The following is a 23,594-nucleotide window of genomic DNA, read 5'->3' on the forward strand; positions in this document are numbered from 1 at the left end:
TCTCATAGCCTGATAAGATAAAGCCTGTCTTCCACTGGGCAGCTGCCTCTGTGTCTGCAGCTTCCTGTACACAAGAGCAACTTTTAAAAAAGTGCTCGTTCTGCAGAAAAATCTGGGGACCGGAACGTCCCCAGAATTACACTACAAACAAAACCTCACAAACAACAAAATAACCTCTCGACGTGGGAATCTCAGTGTGCTGAGGGGTCTCTGATTATTCAAATCTCCAACTTTCAGGGGTGCAGCCCTTGTGTGGTATGTAGCTCGCTCAACATGAGTCCAATACACATACAGTATGACTTTGATACTAAGGTCACACTCACCCACTATAAGTCGCTCTGTGTCAGGAAGTTTCTTAAAGAGTTTACGAAAATCCTCGTTCCGCTGTTTGTATGTGGGACTGAGAACCTGTGGGGGAGGACAGGAAAGAGAAAAGAGAACATTGTATTTGACTTCAGAAAGGGCTGGGCAATTAATTGATATCCATATGAGACTCGTGCTGGGTACCGTTCATATTTGAACCGGTACCAGTACCTATAATTCGGTACCAATACCCAACAGTGTCATTTTTCTGTACTTAGCTTTCTCTGTTAAAAAAGGTAATTTTTGAACAAGCTGCAGGGGTGACATAGTAGAAGTATTGCAATTCTCTTCTTTTCTAATCAAATAATGTCCTCTGTCTTCTGTTTGTCTGTCTGCTTGTGTATCTGTGGTTGACTGCTGGTCTAGCAGTGATGCTAGGCTATTACTAAAACAATACAGACCAAATGCTGAACCTATCATGGCAAATATTGCATCCACATAATGAGTCCCAAAACCTGGATATTAGTTAGCATTTCAGCACTCCCAGTTCCCTTGTCTGGAAGTCAATGTTTTTGTTTTTAAAGGGTTTTTAGTTAGAAGCCTGAAATAAGGTCTACGGTTAACAGATGGTTATGTGTCTTAAAAAAGGCAGTTGCTAACAAGCAACTTAACAAAACTACAAAATATCATCATGCCGAGCTGCACTGGCGACATTGAATCTTGCGACGATAGTGTAGTTTGTTTATAGCCTAACATTAGCTTTTTTCTTCTGGCAAATGCATTTAGGCCTCAAAAATCCCAACAGTGGTGTTCATTTGTGAAGATTTTCTTGCTGAACAAAATGTGGAACTATATTAAGTGACTGTTTGCCACAGAGCTTAGCTTCTCCAGTAATCCAAAATCCAATGGAGAAATCCCATGGGCTTTTTTGACAAGGACACCAGGGCAGAGCTATCTTCAACATTGGCCTACAGAAAAACTTCATCCCTGGGGCACTCTTTTGGCACTGCAGCAATAGTTTGGTAACTGGTACCAATGGATTAAACACAAATGAGTACTCTGTAGTACCAACATAATTCAGTCAATACCCTTAAATGTACAGAGTGGAGTGCCAAAGCCTATACGAAACTAGACATCGATCTAGATTTTGTATGTCATTACACCTGTTGTCTTGGTTTTAAAGGCTGCATTACAGTTAAGTGATGTTATTATCTGCACTTATTAGACTGTTCAGGCTGTTCTATTATTTGCCTTTACCCACTTAGTCATTATATCCACATTACTAATGATTACTTATGAAAAATCTCATTATGTAAATATTTTGTGAAAGCAAAACTAGTAAACCCCACAATATTATCTCAGTATAATAGATGTTAACATGTGATATTTAATATTTTTCAATATTGCCCAACCCTTATTGCAGAGCCAGCCTGCACAACAGCTGATTCACATGGGTTAAATGTCTTTAAGGATTAACAGTGTTTCTTAATGATTAGCATTTTACTGCGTCAACTAGTTCCGCTCACCTGAAACTAAAAAAACAAGACAAACATCAGCTAAATGAAGGGCTGTTAATGTATACTTACATTGTACCAGCTCTGCATTTTCTGTAAAGAAAAGAACAGCATAGTTAGTGGTGAGCAGGACTAAGATTTCTATCTAACAATACAAAGATTTCAGTTTAAACTTGTTTTATGCAGGTATGGAAAATCTATACACACATTTGATTTAGTAACTCTCTTGAATATCTGTATGCACGTGATCCTGCCCGTCCAGTCCCTAGACTGAGTCTGTTTTATGTAACCTTGAGGTTTTGCAGTTTTCAGCACTTCTCCATTTAAAAAAAGGACATGTCACTGACGAGCTGTAATAAACGGTCATTAGTGTAATAACAAGCTATTTTTTTTCTCAACAATGAGCCTGAAATAAAGAGATGTGAAAGCTTAAACAAAAGCCCCAGGCTCACAGAGGTATAGACACTGTGTAGGTAAATTTACAAAGAGCAAACATTTTACAGTCCTCTGACAGAAACAGTCAACACTGTAACAGCTCACATGGTTAAAATGGGAGGTAACGCAAAAACAAAACAAACATTTACACTCACTCAACGTATACGCTGTAGATGAGAATTTACTGGCACAGAAATGGAGTGCCAGACCTGAAACATTTATATTAACAATTTCTGAAAATGCAGCAGATGGTTAAAGTATTTTACTGGTAGAGAGATGGCCTTTAATAAAAGTAGGATGTCTCTGCAGTAGAAAGACGCAAATACTTTTGAAATCGGTGGTACATGACCACACAAATCTGAAAAAAGAGACACTTTTGATCAAGGGGGAGAAAACCTACAATTACCGCAATGAACTGCGCTGCACTACAAATGCAACATAATGCGGACGTGTACATGTGAAATAATGCCACCTGGCCAGCAAGAAACAATCCTTTATTTCAGTTAAACGGTACACTAAAATAATGTTTAATTTGAGACAACAAATACCCAGTACCCCAGTAATGAGTCCTAACACCCAGAAATCATTTCAGCAACTCTGGTTCCCTCCTCTCAAAATCAATGGGTTTTTTGAATGAGTTTTTGGTTATATACGTATCATAAACAATTGTTTACCACAGAGCTTATTTTCTGCAATGATCCAAAAAATCCCATACACTTTTTGACAAAGGAACCAGGGGGAAGCTGACTTCCACGTCGGTCTACAGAAAAACGTGATCCCTGGAGCGCTCTACGGCCAACTCAACGACAGAATTTTGGTTTATATTTGACCAGCACTGCTTAGTTTTACCATTGGATCTAAAGTTTTTAGATTTCAATAAAATCGATAAAATGCTTGATGAAAATCAACAAAGTATCGCTTTAAGATTGACTGAAAACTCCACCAGAATGGTGCCTCCATGTTAGCTTGTTATATGTTATTCCACATCAAACTCTGTATATTAGGGCACCTGCACATTTTCATGGACAAAATTTCAAAACTTTTCTATGACTTCTCAAGGATCCATAATAAAAATTCTTCCCACACTTGCCTTTCACAAGATGAGATTTCAACTCTATTTGAACATAATTTTAGGTAGATGGCACATATGGAGGAAGAGACAGAATACGGGTGGAAAATGAAGACACGTACATGATGGAAAAACCAAACGCCCCACATCAACGCATATTAGAGCTACGTTATGTCCACAGCCACAGAAAATAAATTTGCTGTTATGTTACATTAAGTGGAAAATTATCCATAGAAGATTACTGTAACTATTTTAATAATAACAATAATACATTTATTTGCTTTCCAGGAAACTCTAAGACACTTAATAGACTCAAGATAAACCAAAAAATAAAATACTGATAATTTTATTTCACACAACACAATTCCAGGACAATGCAAGGACTTTCAGTGAGTTTTCCTAGTTCCATGACTTTTCCAGGCCTGGAAAATGTGATTTTTAAATTCCATAATTTTTCTGGGTTTTTCTATGATCATGGGAGCCCTGATACATTAACACCGGCAGTTCTTGCCTTTGGTGTCTCCTCTCCATATGTGCATGTCTAGACATCTCTGCAGCCGTGGTTTTAGGATTTAAGCTTAGCAATTCAAGGAGGCTTTACTGGCATGACCATAATCAACCATAATCACTAGCATGTATCTGTATCATATCACCTTCATCAGTGAATATTCTGAGTTACCTTTGCATTGCGGCTGAAGTGGCGAGAAGCAAGTGGGTAGGCTGATGTGAGGGAGGAGGCAGAGGGTATGGACGGCAGGGGGCTATCTGAACCTCCTCCTCCTCCTCCTCCTCCTCCTCCACCTCCGCTCTTCTCTCCTCCTCCCTCGCTCTCACTGGCCCTGCCACCCCCGAGGACCCTGCGCCGCAGGGAGGGAGAGCTGCCAGGGGTGCTGCGTGGAGAGTTACTGGCCGTACTGGAGACAAAAAAAGACAGAGAGAGAGCTTAAACCCAGGGGAGAACAGAGGAAGCTCTTTCATATTTCGCCGTTTAATGTTTCTCTGCGATGTCTTCAATGCCAGACTGTGAGGAAAAGCTACAGGCGTTTCCTATTTGATAACAGCATGCCATTTTGAATTGCCTACTGAAGACCAAATAAAAAAACATGTACAGCCAGTGCTGTCAGCTGAACTGATTTTGACTAGTACAGGGTATTTAAAGCCATTCACTAATGGGTCTTAAGGTTGTCCAATCAAGACGCATTACTACAAAACGCTAGACCTGCAGTTTGCTTAAGGATAAAACACAGGCAAGAGTTTGTGCTGAAACTGCAGATCTGATCATTTCAGGACTGAAACACACCATTAGACACAGATCAAGGCTGCACAGCAGTCTTGACTTTGAAAAAACAGTGTGGTCAAGACTCAAACAATTAGTCAACTGACAGAAATGTGATCGAAAACAACAATCACAATCGACTGCTTTAAGTAAACAATTTCAAAACAACAATTTAGCCAATTGTTGACTTTTATTTTATGCTTTACACTTAACAGACAGTATATTGGTTCAGAAACTTCTGTCCTTATAGGCGTCATCCTACTGCTGCCAAAACATTTGCATCTGATGTTCAGGCCAGTGAAACATGAAAATGTCTATATTTACGCCACAACATAGTTTCCATGGTTTCACCTCATTCCTCTGTAAGTAAATCAACCGCCACATTCACCGTTAGTCACCTTAGAAATTTGCTTGTCTTTAAAACACACACACACACACAAACTATTCATCATTCCCTTACCCTGAGCAGACACCATGAATCCAATTTTGCTGCTTGAGTGATAGACATAAGTCAGTAAATGCCATACTTAAAGAAGTATTTCACAGCCGGAAAGACAGCCTCTTAGTAAAACTAGGATGTCTCTGTGGTAGACAGACGCAAATACTTTTGAAACTGGTACTACATGACCACAGAAAGCAGAGGACAAAAAAACCTACAACTACCAGAATGCACTGCATTGCACCAGACCAATAAACCCCAGGAATGAGTCCTAAAACACGGAAATCAGTTAACATTTCAGCACCTCCAGTTCCCTCGTTTCAAAATCAATGGATTTTTTTTGGATGGGTTTTTTTGTTAGATGCCTGAAATAAGGTCTGAGGTTAAAACAAGCTGAAGAGAATTTCAGTAAGCTGTATGGCATCTTTTCCTGTTTGCAAAGTCTCATTAATACAGCTAAACGTGGCACTACAGTGTGTCTCTAAGAGTGTTTTAGGTTAGAGATTGGCAATGCAGTTACATAATATTGATATACATTGATCAGCATTGCCTATTTTTACCATTTGATTGGATTTGGGACCGAGTTTGCGAGAGGGAGAGAGGCGGGTTCGTCTCTTGATGCACTCATATGCTTTTCGTGTCTGTGGTGGCGGGCTTTAGGATAGTGTGGAAGTACAACCTTTAGTTCAAGTAACAACCCAGAAGCGCCAGCGAAACTCCACCAGAGGACATATTTTGCAACTATTTAAGTCAACAAGTAGAGTTTCTAGGCACTGGTAGGTCAAGGAAAGTTTACCACAGTTCATTAACACACACTACCCACATTGTGTTGATACAAAGCTGGTTGAGATTAAGCGAAGTATCCCCTTTAATCAGCAAAGTCCACACTTAAGATAGCCTCTGACTTGATGAATGCTCTGCTCGATCACTCAACCGCGCTGAAGAGGCTCCTTCTGGGCTGAGTAGCTAATTTCATTAATGAAGTCACACTAAGAGCTCATCACTTCATTCACTCCTTCCCGGCCAAACTGTTCTCCACACACCGAACCACATCTTTCCTCAAACTATCCACACGTTTATCCTTTGCTTTAACATAAGCCGTCGTGTTCTCAGCTCCTCCATGATGTTGATTTCTGCACCCCCCCACCCCTGGTAGTTTAGTACCTATTTGTTTCCATCTAGCTCTCATGTTGTCTTAACTGTCCTGAGCAATGTTCGGACAGAGTTTCGCAAATACACTTTACAAATATGTTTTCTACTGGAGCTCTATACAGGAGACTTGAAATGGCTACTGTTGGCAAAGCAATGCATGTTCTTACTTTTAAAAAACTGTTTACAAACCCATATCTTATCATGCATTTTAACTGAGTGTTGTCAATGCTCTTTTGTGGTGTGGCAGTTATCGTTGCGTGTCTGTGTTGTTTGTACACAGTGGCACACCTAAATGCTATAATGAGCAGTTGACATGTTAAAAAACAAACACAAGGATAGTAATATTAGAGCTCATGACCTATAAACATCCTTTTAAAATGAAAAGAAATATAATACTAGTTGATCTAAATGAAAAACAACGTTAAGAGATTATATTTTTTAAACCATGCATTCCAGTACTCTTGTTTGTTCTATTTTAACTACTTTCTTTTTTTCTTTTATTTGTTTTAACTGAGATGTGTTTTAGTTTTTTACTGATTTATTGCTTTATCTATCATTTTATCATATTTTGTTGGTTTTACTACTGGTTTCATCTTTAAGTGGTCTATTTATCATATTTTATTCTGTTTACATCTCTTTTATTTATTTTAATTTATATGTATTAGTCTCTTTTATTAGTCCACTTTTAGTATTGTTCCGACTCAGACTTTGTTTTGTGCCTATGACTCCTGCAACTTTACTTTGTGAAGCACATTTTGCTTCCAGCTGGAGTGAAATGTGCTACATAAATAAAGTTTTGCCTGCTTGCATTTGTTATACAAGACTTATTTTACAACTTATTTTTACTCTGAGAAACATTTTCCACTGCTTGTATTTCATCTGCATTGACTGTTGATGTGATAACTTTGCATAAAGTTTATTTATACATAAATAAATAAGCCCAGGCCCTTGAGAGTGCATTGAGTGGTAAAACAAATATATTAACTCACGGTTGCCAGCATTCTTCTGTCATTTCAGTGTGGCCTTTTGCAGTCATATTTTTTTGATATTCCTCATAGCTCTCCATTATAATGACCAGCTCCTCTTGACTGAAGTAGGCAACCCATGATCGGTCCATTTTGTGCGTTACAAGGGTCAAAAGACGCCAAACGCCCCCTTTTATCGGATCATCCATTTGATATTTACTTGTTTAAAAAAGGGAAAAATATCTTTCTCAAAAATGCAATGAGCACAGCTCCAAACGTGGTTGCAGCTGTCAGTGATCGGAGGTAGAGAGGAAAAAGGATGGGTCAAAGTAGTCACCTCCCAGGCAACAGGGCTGGGAGAAGGAGCTACAGGTCCATCCCTGAAACTCACCAGGTTTGTTTCATAGAAAAATAATCCCCAAAATATTACTACTGCAGCTATGTTATTCAAAACAGCATGACAGGCAGCATGAAGCCATGTTGAAGTAAACGCACATAAGAGTGCTGCAAAGAAGCTTTCTGTTTGTAAGTCAACGAGTGTGACCAGGACACTGTGACGTGAATCTGTGTCAACATGTGTTTACAACCCGAGGCTAAATCCGTCAGCAGCACTAATTTAAAAAAATAACCAGCAGCATTGCCAGAACTTTCTACACAAACCTCTAGTGAGCCATCTTTCCCGGTGTATTTAACCCTAATATTGGTACAACCTTAATATTGGTGGAATGTAACTTTTGTATAAGAAAAACATAAGAGTTTAAAAATGTGTTTAATTACAAATTAAATAGACAAACAGTTTAGTCAAGTACAGCTGTAATTGTTAGTTGATTGATCAATCAGTTAAGTGACAGAAAATTAACTGTTAACCATTTTGATAGTCTTTTTCTAATTTTCTTTTAAAATAAAAGAAGGTTTTATGGAGGGTTGTTTTTCTTTTTTTAATGACTTTGAGTTTTGGGTGTTTTTTTTTTTTGTTTGGATTTGTCATCATTTGGAACTTTTACTTTAATACTTTAATAATTTTACCTGAATATACTTACATACTTTTACTTGAAAAAACATTTTTTTTTACTGAATAAAATGTTCAATGCACTATTTTAACTTACAACAGAGTATTTTACACTGTGGTATTAGTCGTTTTACTTAGTAAATGATCTGAATACTTCTTCTGCCCTTTCTCCTGTTAAAGCGAAGGATGCAGAGATCAGCTAATGGGCAGCTAGCACACCAGCTACCCAAAACAAACCAGTCCAGCAAACTCAACACTTAAACTACACAAGCATGCAAGAAAGAGACAAAATACAACTCGTTTCAGTTACACACTGACACACTCTGATGTGCAAGGATGGACGCTGCTATGGTCAGTGAAATGAGGTGGAGGGGTGGAGGGGCTCCAGTGTGACCGCACGAGCATCCACAGGACAAACATAACCATGCAGCGAGCTATCTGTTTATGCAGCTAACAGCAGACTGTGGCTGCACACCTGCGCTTTTGCATAAACTACACCTGTCCCACCCATGTTATCAGTGAGATTTGCAAAGCTGTGACTCACTTCACCGCGCCAATGAACGATGAGAAGGACCACAGACAGATCACTGCACAGCATTCGCCATTCATCACGCAAGATCAGACTGTTTATGTCACTTACTCGAACATGTCATGAGGCGTTTGCGATCCAGCTGATATCCACAAAAACACACTGCTCACTGTTGTATAAAATACGGTGTCCCTGGTGTGTTTGCGTGTGTGTGAGTGTGTGTGTGTGCAGCTAAAGCAAGCCAGGCGCTACGGGGCTGTGTGTCCGCTCCTCTGCCTTGTTGTCTTCGCTTAGCCTCGGGGTGGATTTGCACCCATCGTCCACCGTCCCGCGGTCGGATGTTAATTTCTCATTTTGGCTGACACCCCTGCACCTCGCAGCCAGGTACCGGACCGACCGCTGCTCCCTACGCCGTTAGCAGGACCCGGTAACGGGCTGCAGCCGCTGCGTCCATCCGTAATCCCCTTTGCAACAAGGGAGAGGGAGGAGGGAGGAGGAAGAGGAGGGAGGAGGCGGCTCCATGTGTTGAGTGGGGCTTTTCTTTTTTTTTTTTTTTTTTTTTTTTTTTTTTTTTTACAGCGAGGTGGTGCTGAACTAGGGGGCACCGTTGAGGATGATAAGGCAGAGTCAAAACAGGGGTTTTATCTTAACAGACAGGAGGTCACAAGAACATTTACTAACATTATAATCTTTGCAATGAGCGACTTTTCAGCACGTTAAACTGCATGATGTATATGTTTTTTCTATTCATTTATCGTTTGAAACCCGAGCAAACTGGCTTGATTTTTCTTTCAAAAATATGGAAAGGCGGCGATGAGCAACTTCACAAGAAATGGTATAAAAAATTGCAAGAAATTATTAAAAAGGTACATTTAACTACTCGAAAATAAGTTAAAATAAAACCATTTGCAATAAATTAGTGAAAAGTTACAAGAAAATTACCTTAAAATAAGTTTTAAAAAATTAACAATAAATTAGTGAAAAGTTACAAGAGAATAGCCTGGAAATAAGCAAAAAAAAGCAAGAAATTAGTTAAGTTATGAGGGGGGGGGGACTGAAAAAAATAGCAAAAGGTAGTGCTACAAAAAAACATATATACAGATATAGGTTTAAACAATAAGAAGAATTATGAATACAGTTCTATGGACAGTTTTGCTTAGTTTTTTGATAATATCTAATAATATTTTTAGATCATTTTCCTGGTCACCTATTACATTTTTTTTTGCAATTTGTGGGCAATTTCTTGCCAAGTTGTTATGTATTTTCTTGTGTTCGAGAAAAAATCAAAATAGTTTTCCAGGTTTCAGAGGTTTGATTGCTTGTGAAAAGCATCGGCACGCAGCACAAGAAGTCGATCCAGATGTTAAAGGGCTAAACAACAAGCTGATCAAAAGAAGCTTCTGCAATCAACCTCTCTTATTCACTGGCCGGGATCTGAAGCATTTCCAACACAGGCACTGTGTGTAATAAGTGACTTAAGATTGATCCTCATGAGTAAACAATTAAACTGGGCACTTTTGACTAAGTTTTTAGACCGAATAATTATTCAAGAAAAAGATAAAAAGATGAAAAAAATAACAGAAATAATCATGATTTAAGGTTGAAGCCCCTTTTAAATCTTTATGTTCTAAACAACCTGGATATATCTCAAGTATTACAGGGATGTAATTCAATTGCATATTAATTGGGGTGAAAGCCATCATCATAATATCAGATGGGGGCTCATAAATATATTATGCTAAAAAACAAACAGGCTAAAACATGAGTAGCATTGTAAATACAGAGACCATGGCTGCCTGTGGTGGATCCACCTGGACAAAGCCCAGAGCCCACGCAATCCCTTAACCCCCAATCTCTCTGTCCATCCCTGGATTAGAGTCCACATCATAATCCATGCTGGGCTGAGCCAGGCCGACATCTCCACCATTCAGTCTCTCTCTGTGTAATCTGTTTTTCTGAGGTCCACCAATGGCCCATAATAATTCATGGGCTGGACAGACATTGAGAAAGGGGCAAGAATGAGAATAAATGCAGTTTCAAAGAGGCGCTAAAAAAATGTACAGGAAGTAGGTATACAAGAAGAAAAGGTGCTACTCTTAGGCCCTGTCCTAAATCTGTTTCAACGGAGCAAGATAAAGATGAGGGGTGCAAATGGACTTCTGTGAGTGCACATATCGATGTCTTTGGGCTTGTTAAGAGATTGCAGCTTCCGACATGCACACAGTGCAATATCCAAATAGACTAGGGTACACACTATCCATAATGTAACACAAACAGATTAATATGACTATAAAAGCTGATTACCAAAAACGGGTAGTAGCTACAATGGAGCTGATCATCTCCAGCAATATTAATAAATCAAACTAACAATTCCTCAAATTGTGATACTGTCAAAAGTGGATCAATCATCACAGAGTGTATGTAAACAAACCAACTGAATGCAGACTACACAACTGATAGTGTATGGCAGAAAGACAAAGAGAGGTCACAATGACAATCAGTCACACTCAGTCAGCAGGTCACCTTGTTGATGATTTGGCTGTGCTTAACAGCGTGCAATTATGCCATTGTAACTTAGACTTTGTGTGTGTACGTTTGCACCGTAATTGTATGTTTATACATTATACAGTCACGAAGCACACAAGTTTAACATAGCTGATATCTGATATGCCGATAATTTCTAACTTAATTTGGCCAACTGTCATCGCCGATAACAAAATATGTTTTTCCACCTAATTACAGAGAACATCAACTCTCTCCTGTAGTGAAATTCACATACTTTGCCTACTCGTATCATAATGGCCCACTGGTTGCAGATGCAAACATTAAATATGGTGCTATTCAAAATGTACAAATTAAACGGGCAAAACAAGAAAGCTAAGTAAACCGAGGTTACGTGTAAAACATGCCATATTTATTTTTTTGTAACAAATTTTGAACAAAACAGTAAAATTCATCCCATTTTAACAGGCTTGGATGATGCTGACAAGGGCAAAACCAGGGCAAATTTGACCTATTTCACTTTTAAACAAGAAAAAAAACATTTGCCAGGAAGCCGCAGGGGCAGCTTAGCATGTTGCCATTGGGGAAGACTTTAGAGCCTCGTCCAAGCTGTTTGAAATATATAAATCAACTGTGCCTTGGGAATTTCTCATGGTATGCAAACACTTAACTGTCTACACTGTTTCTTTTTTTCCCATCATATATTTGATTATGAAGTTGCTGAAATTAGAGCTAATAACCTCGAATTAGATGATCAAATATTAATTTTGATGTATGTATGAATGTAATTATTTTTTCTCTTATGGATTTTCTGAATTATAATTTCTATAACCTTTGTTTGCAGGAGTGTTACTCTCAAAAACAGTTCAAGTGCTAGGATTTACTGAACATCACTGAACCTGAATATTTCTATTGTTTTTAAAAGGCCACAGTAAAACTATCATCGAAAGGGTTATAACAGAAATCGGGGGAATTAAAGTTCATTAATATCCAGCAAAACAATATAACTGGGTCAATAAAATGGTGTGTAAATGAAGAGGACAAGGGCACAGCTGTTCATATGGAGCACAAGAGAGGATCACCCTCTGCTTGCCCTCTGCAGTGGTGCCCAGACCCTCCTCTGATTGGACTCACATGACATCATCAGACCAAGAGCCCGCTCCTATTGGCTGAAGGTGATGTCATGCTTAAGAGGAAGGATAAATGGTGCATGAACCCCGCCGCTAGCTCCTTGTGACTGACCCAGCTCTATTTTTCCTCACCGCCACAACACAGCAGTCTCACTTTCTTTGTTGACACTTTACATAACCTTGCTGCTTCGCCTGTTTGGGGAAGTCATCTTGCTTTGAAGCCTTTACTATTCTTTTAAAATACAAATCAATTGACATACATATGTTTTCTCAGCATCAAGGACATTTCATGTTCAACACTGAAATTTAACCATCGGAGAGTTGGCCTGCTTTTTAATCTGACATCATAGTGGGCCATAAATCAACTCAACTTAGGCAGGATTTTAACAGTGTAATCTGTTCTCTCTAGTTTAAGCCATTAGCTAATTAACTCCACCCCGTTCCAAAATAGTTGACCTCGTGTTGCATTTGAGCAAAGTCGACTAAGAGTAAATCTGGCAGATGTAAGGCCTTTTTATTCCCCACTAACATCCACAAATGAGAGGCTACTCACTCCAGTCAGTCACTGCAGCCAAATGTGCTCTCGTAAGGCCTGAATGCAAATTGGCTGAGATTTCACAGAGCTACGAGCGCAGAATACCCATGAGACAATCAAACGTAGTGCTGACGGTGTGGATCCTCTGTTCTAAGCCACTGAACCTTATGTGGTGCCGCAGCTGTAAGATAAGTGAGCCCATCCTCATCGAGAAAACCTTCAACTGAACAATGACTAAAAAAACACTTCAGTTTTTGCCTCATGAGGGAGTAATAAACTGCTAACACTAGTGCTTAATTTTTTCATGTCTTTCATTATAATATCTTTAATCACTGGCTGGTTAGCAGTGTTGGGCAAGTTACTTTATAAATTCTATAAATTACACACAAGTACTTTGGTTTAAAAGTAATAAGTTACAATACAATATTATTCTCTATGTGGAGTAATGCAATACTTTTATGTTACTTTTGCCAAAATGACACCAGAAGTGTGACTAGCTAAAAAATTTAGGATGGTCATATTGTTAAATAACCAAAGAACAGATATTTATTGTAGTTCCATATCATATTGTCCATGATAATAATAGTATCATTTTTAAAATAAGAAAAATTCATATTGTGATAATGGTAATACATTGACTTGTTGACATAATGGCATCATACCACAACGCACGGTAAAAACAAGTGTGGCTGAAAGCAAAATGGCTACAGGCCAGGGGCAACTGTGAAATCAGTGGTCAAAGTATCCTGAATGTTTTATGAACTGAACCAAACTTCTCAGACTCTCAAACAGCTCAGAGTGTCAGCGGCTCTGAGCAGCACAGCGTCTTTCTCTCGATTTCCTCTCTCGCTGTGTGCACACAGAAGCTGTGTCAGCTGACGCTCGCCACACAACAAAAAAACCACACATATGAATGTATGAGAGTGGCTGTAACATAACAGCCTGTAAAAATAAATGCAGGTCTGTGTGTGAGCAAAGGTCTGATCATCAACGCTGAGTGTCACGTGCTAAAGCAAGAAGAGAGGAGGCAAGACAAAATCATAAGTAAAGTATTCTCACTATTTTTGTCATATTGTCAACACAAAAATACCCTGAATATCGTGATATTATTTTACAGCCATATTGCCTACCCCTATTCACCAATGTACAAATCCACTAGTGGGCGATTTTGTTTTGTTTAAAGAAGGCTCTCCTCCTGAGCACAGATCTGAATCATTCATGCATTTGCCTGCAGTGGTTATCACTTGTATTAAATCACTCCCTTATATTAACAACAGTGTGATAATACAGAGCAATTAAAAAGCCTTGACCTTTTTAAACAAACGAAAATCCATGGTCACATAGATGAGCAAACAGAGGGATGATCAAAGTCAGATAAATTATGAGATATGGATAAATATTTGTAGGCCTGTCATGTAAAACACAATAAACAAATGCCAAAATTTGCACAACAAGCTGATTGGCATGCGAGTAAGTCACTATGAGGAACGCAACTTAATACACCCGAACAGGAAGAGCCGCCTGCTGGTGGTTCCTGTTGTGCCGGTCAGCTGCAGCACCAGAGAGAGTTGTGATAAGAAGGGGATGGCGTGTCTGCGATGTGCCGCCATTTCAGGAGATATGAAAGGGATAACCTTCAACATGCTAGCGGACATTGAACGACACAACCTCAGTGTGCTGATCACCAGGAAGAGCAAAAAAAACACATCAGAGGCCAACTCCTTATCCCCCGCTGCGTTCAAGCAGACTTAAGACACCAAAACTAAACGGGACACATTACTGACATGTGATTGGAAGTCCACTGAACATGATAAAGCACAATAACGCATCATCCACATATGCAGATCACCAGCACCCTTCTATAACATGGCCTATAATGACATGACGACACAAAAACCCTCAGAGGATCTTTTTTCTGGAAGCGAACTTGCAGATGTGCAGTGTGGATAAATTAAAAATGGAAACAATGAACACTTAATTTTGGTATTAGATTGTAAATGTAGTAATCCCCTAATTCTTGTTGGTAACGCCTTACATTACTCATTACTGCTAAAAAGTAATATATTACTGTGACGCTTCACTTTTGTTATTTAATACATTACCCCCCAACACTGCTGGGGTTTCAGCATGAATCTGGCACACTAACCTGCAGGTCTCCCAGTCAGAGTCTCTGCTGAGCAGGCTCCTGAGGGACCAACGGGAGCGCCGGCTGGGAGAGGGACTATGAGACCATGAGCGAGACGGTGGCAGGAGGAGGTCCTGTGATGGCACATCTGCACCTTGCTCTCCTGTTTCCATCTGACTGGCAATAGACGGAGAGGGCGAGGGACTCCGATGTCCAACAGTCCCCTTCCCTGAAGTCTCCTCTATGACAATTTGCGGCGTTTTGTCCCATTGTCGCTTAGAAGTGCAGCCCTGCTCTTCATCATTACGTTTCTTGGTTCGGATCCTGCTGCGGTGGGAACGACCATGACGGCTTAAGCGTGACGGTCTGGGGCTAGGTGAGCGAGACCATGACTCTGTATCCGAGGATGGCGGCAGGATAGTCAGCGTTGGAACGGGAATGGGCTGAGTCAGAGTGATGCCTTCTAGTCCCACAGGAGAAGACATAGTCATCTTCAGAACTTAATTTTCTCTTTCAGTACAGTCAAGTGCACCAACAAGGGCTTGTTGCATCTTTATAGCTGAGGCTGACCCTTGATGGGACTGATATATTTTGAAAAAAGGATTGGTAAACACATCAAACACTCCCACTGGGCAAATCCACTCTGACAACAAAGGTTAAACTAAGTGTAAGAAAAGAGGATTTAGTCTTCCCCATATTTCCTGTTAACTTAAGAAAGTGTCTTCATACCGAGCACGAAAAATTCCCCGTAGTAGTAAAACTGCAAACCAGTTCACAAGTTAACAGTTTTGTAGGTGTTCCTTCACAGTTAAACGACACAACAGGAAGCCAGGAGGAAGTCTGTCACATAATTTTACACGCCTTCTCAATCTGCGGTCATTAGGCAATCCATTTCCAAAGAGTGACTAAACGCTCTATCATCTCTTTTCTAAGTTAAGCTTATGCGCTTCACTCCTTCCTCCTCTGCACCTCTTGCAATGTCCAGTGTCACTCTCTTTCTTCAGTACTCCTCCGCTCTCCTCCCTTTCACAGACGTCAAGCTTGTATTTGGATAATCGGGCTCATCTTTGCAAGAGTTGAAGTATCAGACAAAGACAGATCTGTGTCTGGAAGTAGCTACCTGAGGAGTGACAAGAGCAGAAACTTTCAAAAGGCTGGCCTGCATCTGACCACCACTGTTTTACTTATTTCTCAGAATAAAAATCATTAAACTGTCCCACAAATGACTGTGAGTAGAGCTATTTCTGTCTAGTCTTTGATACTCTCTGCTCAGCCAGTTCTGGGAATACTAGGTATCATATGATGATGATGTATTTGTAATGAAACACTGTTCCCGTTAGAGGGCCGATCAATAGGATTTATTTATAGTGAGGTAGTTTATGTTACGTGTGTTTTTTGCCTCAGTTTGGCAGATTGATAACTTTAGCTGCACATTTAGCCCTTTCGAACCCAATCAAATTGGCCTGATTCCTTTCAAAAACAATGGACAATGGCAAATGGCAACCAGACAAGAAACGACCCAACAATTAGCAAGACATTAGTAAAAAATAAAATAGTTATCTGAAAATTAGTACAATAAATAAATAAACAGAAAGTTGGGTTTTTTTTATGAAAATGACCTGAGAAAGCTGCTTATAAAAATAATGTTTTTTAAAATAATTTAAAATATGTAACTATGAAAACTATAAATATAGTTTTTCCCTAGCTTTTTGAGATAATAATCTACATCTATTACTTTGTGGAACATTTCTTACAAAGTTGCCTATCACCTTTTTTCCCCATGTTTTTTCATGTTTTTTGAAAGTAAGTACACCAATTTGCTACAGGTTCATAGGTTAAAATACTTGTAACAGGCATCTGAAAGCTGCACAATAAAAGTTATGTCGCTCCAGATTTAAAAGGGTTAATGGTTTTCTCCCTTCAAGTACTCAGAAATAGCTAAAACTGGGTGTACAAGGGACTGACTGACGCTGGTCACTATGCATTTATTAGTGGATGGAAACAAACGGCAAGAGAGATCATTTTGACCCGTGTTTGTTGTCAGGAAAGCCTATACAGATCAGTCCCTGATAAAATGCCAAGCCCTGACTTACAAAAACACAGCTGGTCCTTAAACTTTCCAAAAAAAACAAACACACAATCTCACACAGCAACTGTCAGACAGTGTAGCGGACATAAACAACACCGGAATACATACAGTACTGTGCTTTGTGTGTGTGTGTATATATATATATTTATATATATATATTAATTTAAATAGATACGGGATATATATATATATATATATATATATATATAATAAATATATATATATATTAATTTAAATAGATACAAAGAATCCGAAGAACATGTATAATACATTAAAGCACCACTAAAAGTCAGATTGAAATGGCTTCTTCAGAGCGAAGTCAATATTGGGTTTGACGTCCCTTTTCACATAGCTTCCTTTATACCAGAATATTAGTTTGTAAATCTCATTTGTAAATCTAATAATTGCCTTCCAAAGACAGTTCAAGACATGCTAAGTGGATAAGGAGGTCACACAAAATACCTGCAACTTTAGCCTGTTCAGTTGTTTTTTTTATTCTGACATATTTGCATTTTTAATACTGTAAGGATGCACGATATTGGATTTTTTGCAGATATTGGATTCGCCAATTTATAACAACTCATTTAGCTGATAATTGATACATCCACTGTTTTCCCCAACCAAATTGTAGTGATGATCAAGTCTCTTCTGCAGTGGAATTAACTTCATATTATGCATAAAGCCAATATCTGCTGATCCAGATGATATGCTGATATTATGTTCTGTATGTATGTTCTGGTTGCATTTTGCTTAAGAGACTGCTGAGAAATAAATATGTATAATCATTATAAACTTGCTAAAATAACAAGATTTAAGGTGGCTTAAGACTTTTGCACAGCACATACTTCAATTCATACTGCCAATAACAGAGTTTAATTATCACTAAAGGCTACCAAGCTCAAAACTACATGGAAACATTCTGCAGATGTGTCCTCCAACAGGGAAGGGTTGTGTGTGTGTGTGTGTGTGTGTGTGTGTGTGTGTGTCACGCCATTGTTTGCCCTCAAAGCAGACACTTCTGAGGCAAGGACCCGAGAACGCCTGACAGTATTTGCTGTGATCTGTTTGAACAAGACCAATCTTGGCGCAGACTTGTTTGTCCAGAGTAATCCACCATAATCCCTGTGCAGCCTTCACTCCTTGGTCAGCACACCAGCCTGATCTTTTCACCATTACATATCACAGTCATGGAAAAAATCTCCAAACTTTTCCGTGACTTTCAAGGACCCACAATCCTTTTTTTTTCTTGCCGCATTTGCCTCGCCTTTTTCCAAACATATCAAATCCAAACATAACTTCAGCGGCTAGCACAAATGAAGAGAGAGCTGGGACGCAGGGAAAAAAATGAATAAACGTACGTGATGGTAAGACAAAGCGTCACAAACAGATGCACATTAAAGCTCCAATGCAATGATCGCTTCAGAAAATAAATTTTGTTATATTACACGGAAGGTTTTCCACGCAGGATTCCTGTAACAATTTTACTACACACAACAAAATTCCATGACTTTTACCAAACTTTTACCAAAATGATTTTTAACCCTTTGAAACCTGGATCGACATCATTTTCTCATACTGTGTTAAGATGCCTGTAAGAGGAATGTCAAATAATTATCCTGAAATTTGCAGGAAATTAGAGGATTATTTTTAAAAAGCTTATTGTAGTGTTGAGACGACTATATTTATAGTTATCATATGCATATTTAAGATTATGTATTTTTATTTTTTACTTTTTATTTATTTAACACAAAGACAACACATACAACACAATGAAGGTGTACACAAGAAAGTTAACATCATACATTAGGCCTTTTCATGTTTATAGTCAACACTTCTGAGTACATCTTCAGTGGTAATATTGCTTTCCAAAATCTACCTATCAATTTAGCATTTTCCTCAAGGTTCATCATTTATAGTTGATGAGAAAGATATTAGTATAACAAGACTGTAATAATAATAAATATCTAAAGCTAAAAACAAAACAGAATACCAAGGGAGAAACTAAAAATAAACAGAAAGCAAAGAAAAGGGGAGGGATAACACAATTATTATTTTAGGAGTATTTCCTTTAACTCTTTTTCAGGTCATTTCCTTGATTTTTTAACTGTTTTTTTATTTCCGTTTCTTAAACTTATTAGTATGTGTTTTTTTTTTGCACTTTAAAATCATTTACTTTTTCCATTAATGCCTTTTTGTTACTTGTTTACAAGTCAATTTGCTCAGGTTTCCAAGGGTTAATTATTCCATGACTCTCCCAGGCCTATAAAACTTGATTGAGAGTCTATGATTTTTTTTCTCCAGGTTTTCCATGACCGTGGGAACCCTGATGTAAATAAGCCACGTTAAGCAAACATCGCACATCACACAGCCATCGCAGACGCGAAACACGCCGACACAAACACGCAAATTCAAGTTACTGCTGCGTGAAGCAAGTGTTCAGGAGCAGCTGCTCCTCGTTGCTCAATGTTGTTGTTGCTCTGTTCATCTTGGCTCGCAGCACTTGAATGATCTGCAGTTACAGGAAACACCCCAAACCACTGATATCTGTTAACGCGACACCGTGTGACTCCAATGGGTAACGAGATTGCAGAAATGGGTTTTAATAACATTGCACAGAAAGAAAAAGAAACTTTGCAGCCCGGGGGAAGTTTAAACTCCTACCTCCCATTGGACGAGTTTCCTCCGTTTCGGTTATCTTGCTCGGCCTCGAAGACGAGCCGAGCGACGGTGCGGGAGGTGATGTTAAAATCCACTTTTTCACAGGAACACATCAACATTCTCGGACGCGTTAAGAAGCATCTGCCGGCTGTGGCTAACAGTTAGCCTTTAGCCAGCTAACGCCAAACACAGCCGAGTCGAGCTAACGTTTACCCCCCCGACCTCCGAAGGCCGACACAAAAAGATGACTATCTGGCTAGCAACCTTTAACTTTCAGAAGATAGACTACACCGCCGACGCCTTCCATTTTCTCTTTAAAAACACTCCGCGATAAAACAAAGTTATTAAACTAAATTTAAAGCTAACGGACAAAGTTAGCTTAGCACTGGCAGCATACTAACTTAAAAGTAACAGACAATAGCTTTTTTGTCGAAAAGTGAAAAGGAACGCCACTCGGTCGGCCCATTAACTTAGTACGTAGGGGGCTAAGAGAAGTCAAATCAAGAAAAGTACACCCCTGCTATGTATTTTAACAAGACACAAAACCAGTAACACCTTCGATATCACAATTAATACAATTATTTTGAAAAAATGTTTCTCGCAATGTCCTCAAACCAACACAAATAACAGCAAAACAAGAGGATCACCCCTCCGGCAAACTTTGTGGTACGGTCCGGGGAAAATAACTGTCCAGAGGATGTGGCGAGAGAAGAACAGTGTTTACATCAAACAACCAGCTGCCACCGAAAATGTGTTTTATCTTTCAACAGCGTTTATTCGCAAATTTGAAACAAATAGACCATGAATTGGCAAAATGATTTGATTTCTTTCAAAAACATGGGAGGGCGACCAGCAACTTAACAATCAATGCCCCCAAAATAGCACTACATTAGTAAAAAGTTATACAGATTATACGCTGTTGTTTTTTTTTTTGTATTATTATTCAATTTTAAATCAAGAAAGAACAAAGAACTCATACCCCACCACACACACACACACTTAGAAATGACACAATAGTAGCAAGAAATTTGGAAAAACTCACACGAAAATTACCAAAAAAGACTACCAAAAGAGTGAGAAATTGGCGAAAATTTTCAAGAAAATAAACTGAAAACAAGAGAAAAAATTAAAGTAAGTTGTAAGAAAACATAGCAATAAACTAGAATTTACAATACGCAAAAAAGCAAACAGTGAAAAGTTACAAAATAGGACTACGTGAAAATGAGCTTAAAAAAATGTGTAAGTGTGTAGTCAAATTACTCGAAAATAAGCAAAAAAAGGCAAAATATAGTAATAAGTTACAAGAAAATTACCTGAAAACTAAAGAAATAAGCAATAAATTAGTAAACGATTTAAAGAAGATTATGTGAAAACAAACAAAAATCATTAGCAATAATATGTAAAAAGTTCTACAAAAAATAGTTAAGACAAAACACAAAGAAAAGTTAAAAAAAAAAAAAAAAAAAAAATGTTCAGATCATGTCCTGACTTTTTACCATATTTTTTTCAGTTTACAGAACATTTCTTGCCAGATTGTACAGTGGTTTTGAAAGAAATCAAATCAGTTTTTTCAGTGCTAGTGAAGAACACTGATGTCGATCCAGGTGTTAAAGGGCCAACTAGACTCACTGTTAAAATCAAAATGTTGTATTGCTAGAAGTAACATTTAAAGCAGTAAAGCAGTCCCATAGTATACAGCTTCAGTAATTGGATTTTTCTAGCATGAAAATGAAGTCTCTCACCACCTGTTTCCCAGTACACCCTGACCAACAATTGAAAACATCCACAGGTTTAGCATAATTTCAGAGTTACTTTGAAGGGAGCTGAACCGAAATGACCGAAATTAGCCGACAGAAGTATGGCGACCCCTTGTGTCTAACACTGTTGTGTGCAGTCAGTATTTGTAACCTTTTGCCTCATACCTCACTAACTTTCTATAAATAAGCATATAATGAGAGGATTGTTAGTCTTTATTAAGTAGAAATAAATTCAATAAAGACTATTCATTGATTATGGAACATTATAGCAACAAAAAGGCAATGTGGCATAGTATGGCATGTAAATTCAATCTCACCCCTCGCCTCCTGCAGCAGCATCACTTCATGTGGTGTCATAAACTATTATAGGTAGGACGTAGCTTGTAAGAGATTGAATATCTTCTCCTCCAGGACACAAGCAGTAAGCAGGGTCAGTGACAGGTCACCTTGTCAGAAGCTGAAAACAAAAGCTGCAGACAAAAGGACAAACACTGACAAGAAACCTTGAAGGGGGAATTAAGAATTTCAGTATGTTATTTTCACTGCCAAGGAAATATCAAATCAATATTTGTGAACACTTTGGACTATAGTAGACCACAGGAATAACATGTATGAATTTTGAAGTTCCCCTTTAACCCTTTGAAACCTGAAAGAATTGGCTTTATTTCTTTCAAAAACATTGGTGGAAGGCAATGAGTGACAAAAGAAGAAATGTGCCAAAAATTAGCAAGAAATGAGTAAAAATTAGCAAGAAATGAGGTACGATGAAGTTACCTGAAAATTTGTTTAAATAAATGAATAAATAAGAAAGTTAAAAAAAAAAAAAAAAAACAGACAGAAGTGACCTGGATAAAGTGCTTAAAAGTTATAATAATTCTGTAACATAATTTGAAATATGTAATTATGATCATTATAAACATAATTTTTACCTAGCGTTTTCTTTCTCTATATATTTTCCCCAGATTTTAAAAAAATCTCAAAATTTACTAATTTCTTGCAATTAATTAAATATTTATTGCCAAGTTAGTCATTCCCCTTTCCCTATGTTTTTGAAAGAAGTCAAACCATTATGCTTGGAGTTCAAAGGTTTAAATACTTGTGTAACACATTTGCTGAAAGCAGCACAAGGAAAGTTATGTCACCCTAGGTTTCAAATTAGGTTTAGTTGATGCATTAATGTTGCGATTTTAAATAACAGAGACACCTGAGTTTAAAATACACTCATGGATTATACAGAAAAACCTGATTGTTGTTGATTTTAGGGTGATCCTTTTCATTTTTTGATTGGTCTTCCAGACTAATTGAGAAAATAATTGCATCATTGTCCAGTTAATAAAATAATGAGTGTTAATGGGTTTATTTTTTTAAAATCCATAGCATTTTCCGTAAGCCTAATTTATCAGTTTAAAATTGCTGGTTTTTGTTGACCAACCATCAAAAACTTAAAGATACACAGTTACAGTCACATAAGACAACAAATCTGCAACAAATCCTCACAACTGAGGGTGTGAAACAAGCAATTTTGGGGCATTTTTACTCCAAAAGCAACTGAAATAATCATCAAAATAGTTGCAATTTAGATTCAGATAATTACAGCTCTTTTGGATTTAAAAGACACTGACAGTTTTAGTGCACTGCACAGGAAGTACTAATCTCCGATGCCTAAGTCCCATCAGCATTTGCACACAGTTTGCATGTTTCAGTCCTATATCTCTAATGTTTATCTCTCAATGCACCAGACTTTTTTTTAATACACTTTATGACAGAAATCCTCACACTTTTAAAAACTAAACTTCAGAGGCTATAGAAGAAAGAAATGTACAATCCAGATGAAAACAGTCATCTTTTCAAGAAGTGTTTTTTAAAGGATATACAACACAGCTACATCCTGAAAATATGTATTGTTGTAATAAATTTGCTTTTACCTGCTCGTCAGTTTTGGTCCCCAGCCAGCAGTTGCTTCTGCATCCTTTCAAATCGAAGGCAGAGCATCACAATGACTTGGCAATTTCAAATTCTCCATAGGTTTTCTAGACATCCTCCGTCCTCTCGGTCCCTGTGAACGCCTGCTGCAGTCAACACTTCACTGGCTCCGCTTCAAAACAGA

General features: G+C 38.2%; 1 protein-coding gene across 4 annotated transcripts in view; it reads right to left on the bottom strand.

Annotated features, from left to right (window-relative positions):
• Positions 1–20,150, bottom strand: part of gramd1a (GRAM domain containing 1A) — a 43,829-nt gene extending 23,679 nt beyond the window's left edge. For 2 of the 4 annotated variants that reach the window (XM_042490397.1, XM_042490398.1), the window contains exons 1-4: positions 15,005–15,665; positions 4,001–4,235; positions 1,890–1,910; positions 324–408 (exon numbers count right to left, since the gene is read on the bottom strand). In XM_042490397.1, the coding sequence (XP_042346331.1) occupies positions 324–408; positions 1,890–1,910; positions 4,001–4,235; positions 15,005–15,474 (811 nt within the window). In that variant the 5' untranslated portion in view covers positions 15,475–15,665. Of the gene's footprint in view, positions 1–323; positions 409–1,889; positions 1,911–4,000; positions 4,236–8,802; positions 9,186–15,004; positions 15,666–19,733 lie in introns of those variants that run through there. The other 2 variants (XM_042490399.1, XM_042490400.1) reach the window with 2 other exon arrangements.
• Between the last annotated feature and the right edge of the window lie 3,444 nt (positions 20,151–23,594).

This window comes from Plectropomus leopardus, chromosome 7, assembly GCF_008729295.1.
Source record: "Plectropomus leopardus isolate mb chromosome 7, YSFRI_Pleo_2.0, whole genome shotgun sequence".
In the NCBI taxonomy this organism is placed as follows: Eukaryota; Metazoa; Chordata; class Actinopteri; order Perciformes; family Serranidae; genus Plectropomus; species Plectropomus leopardus.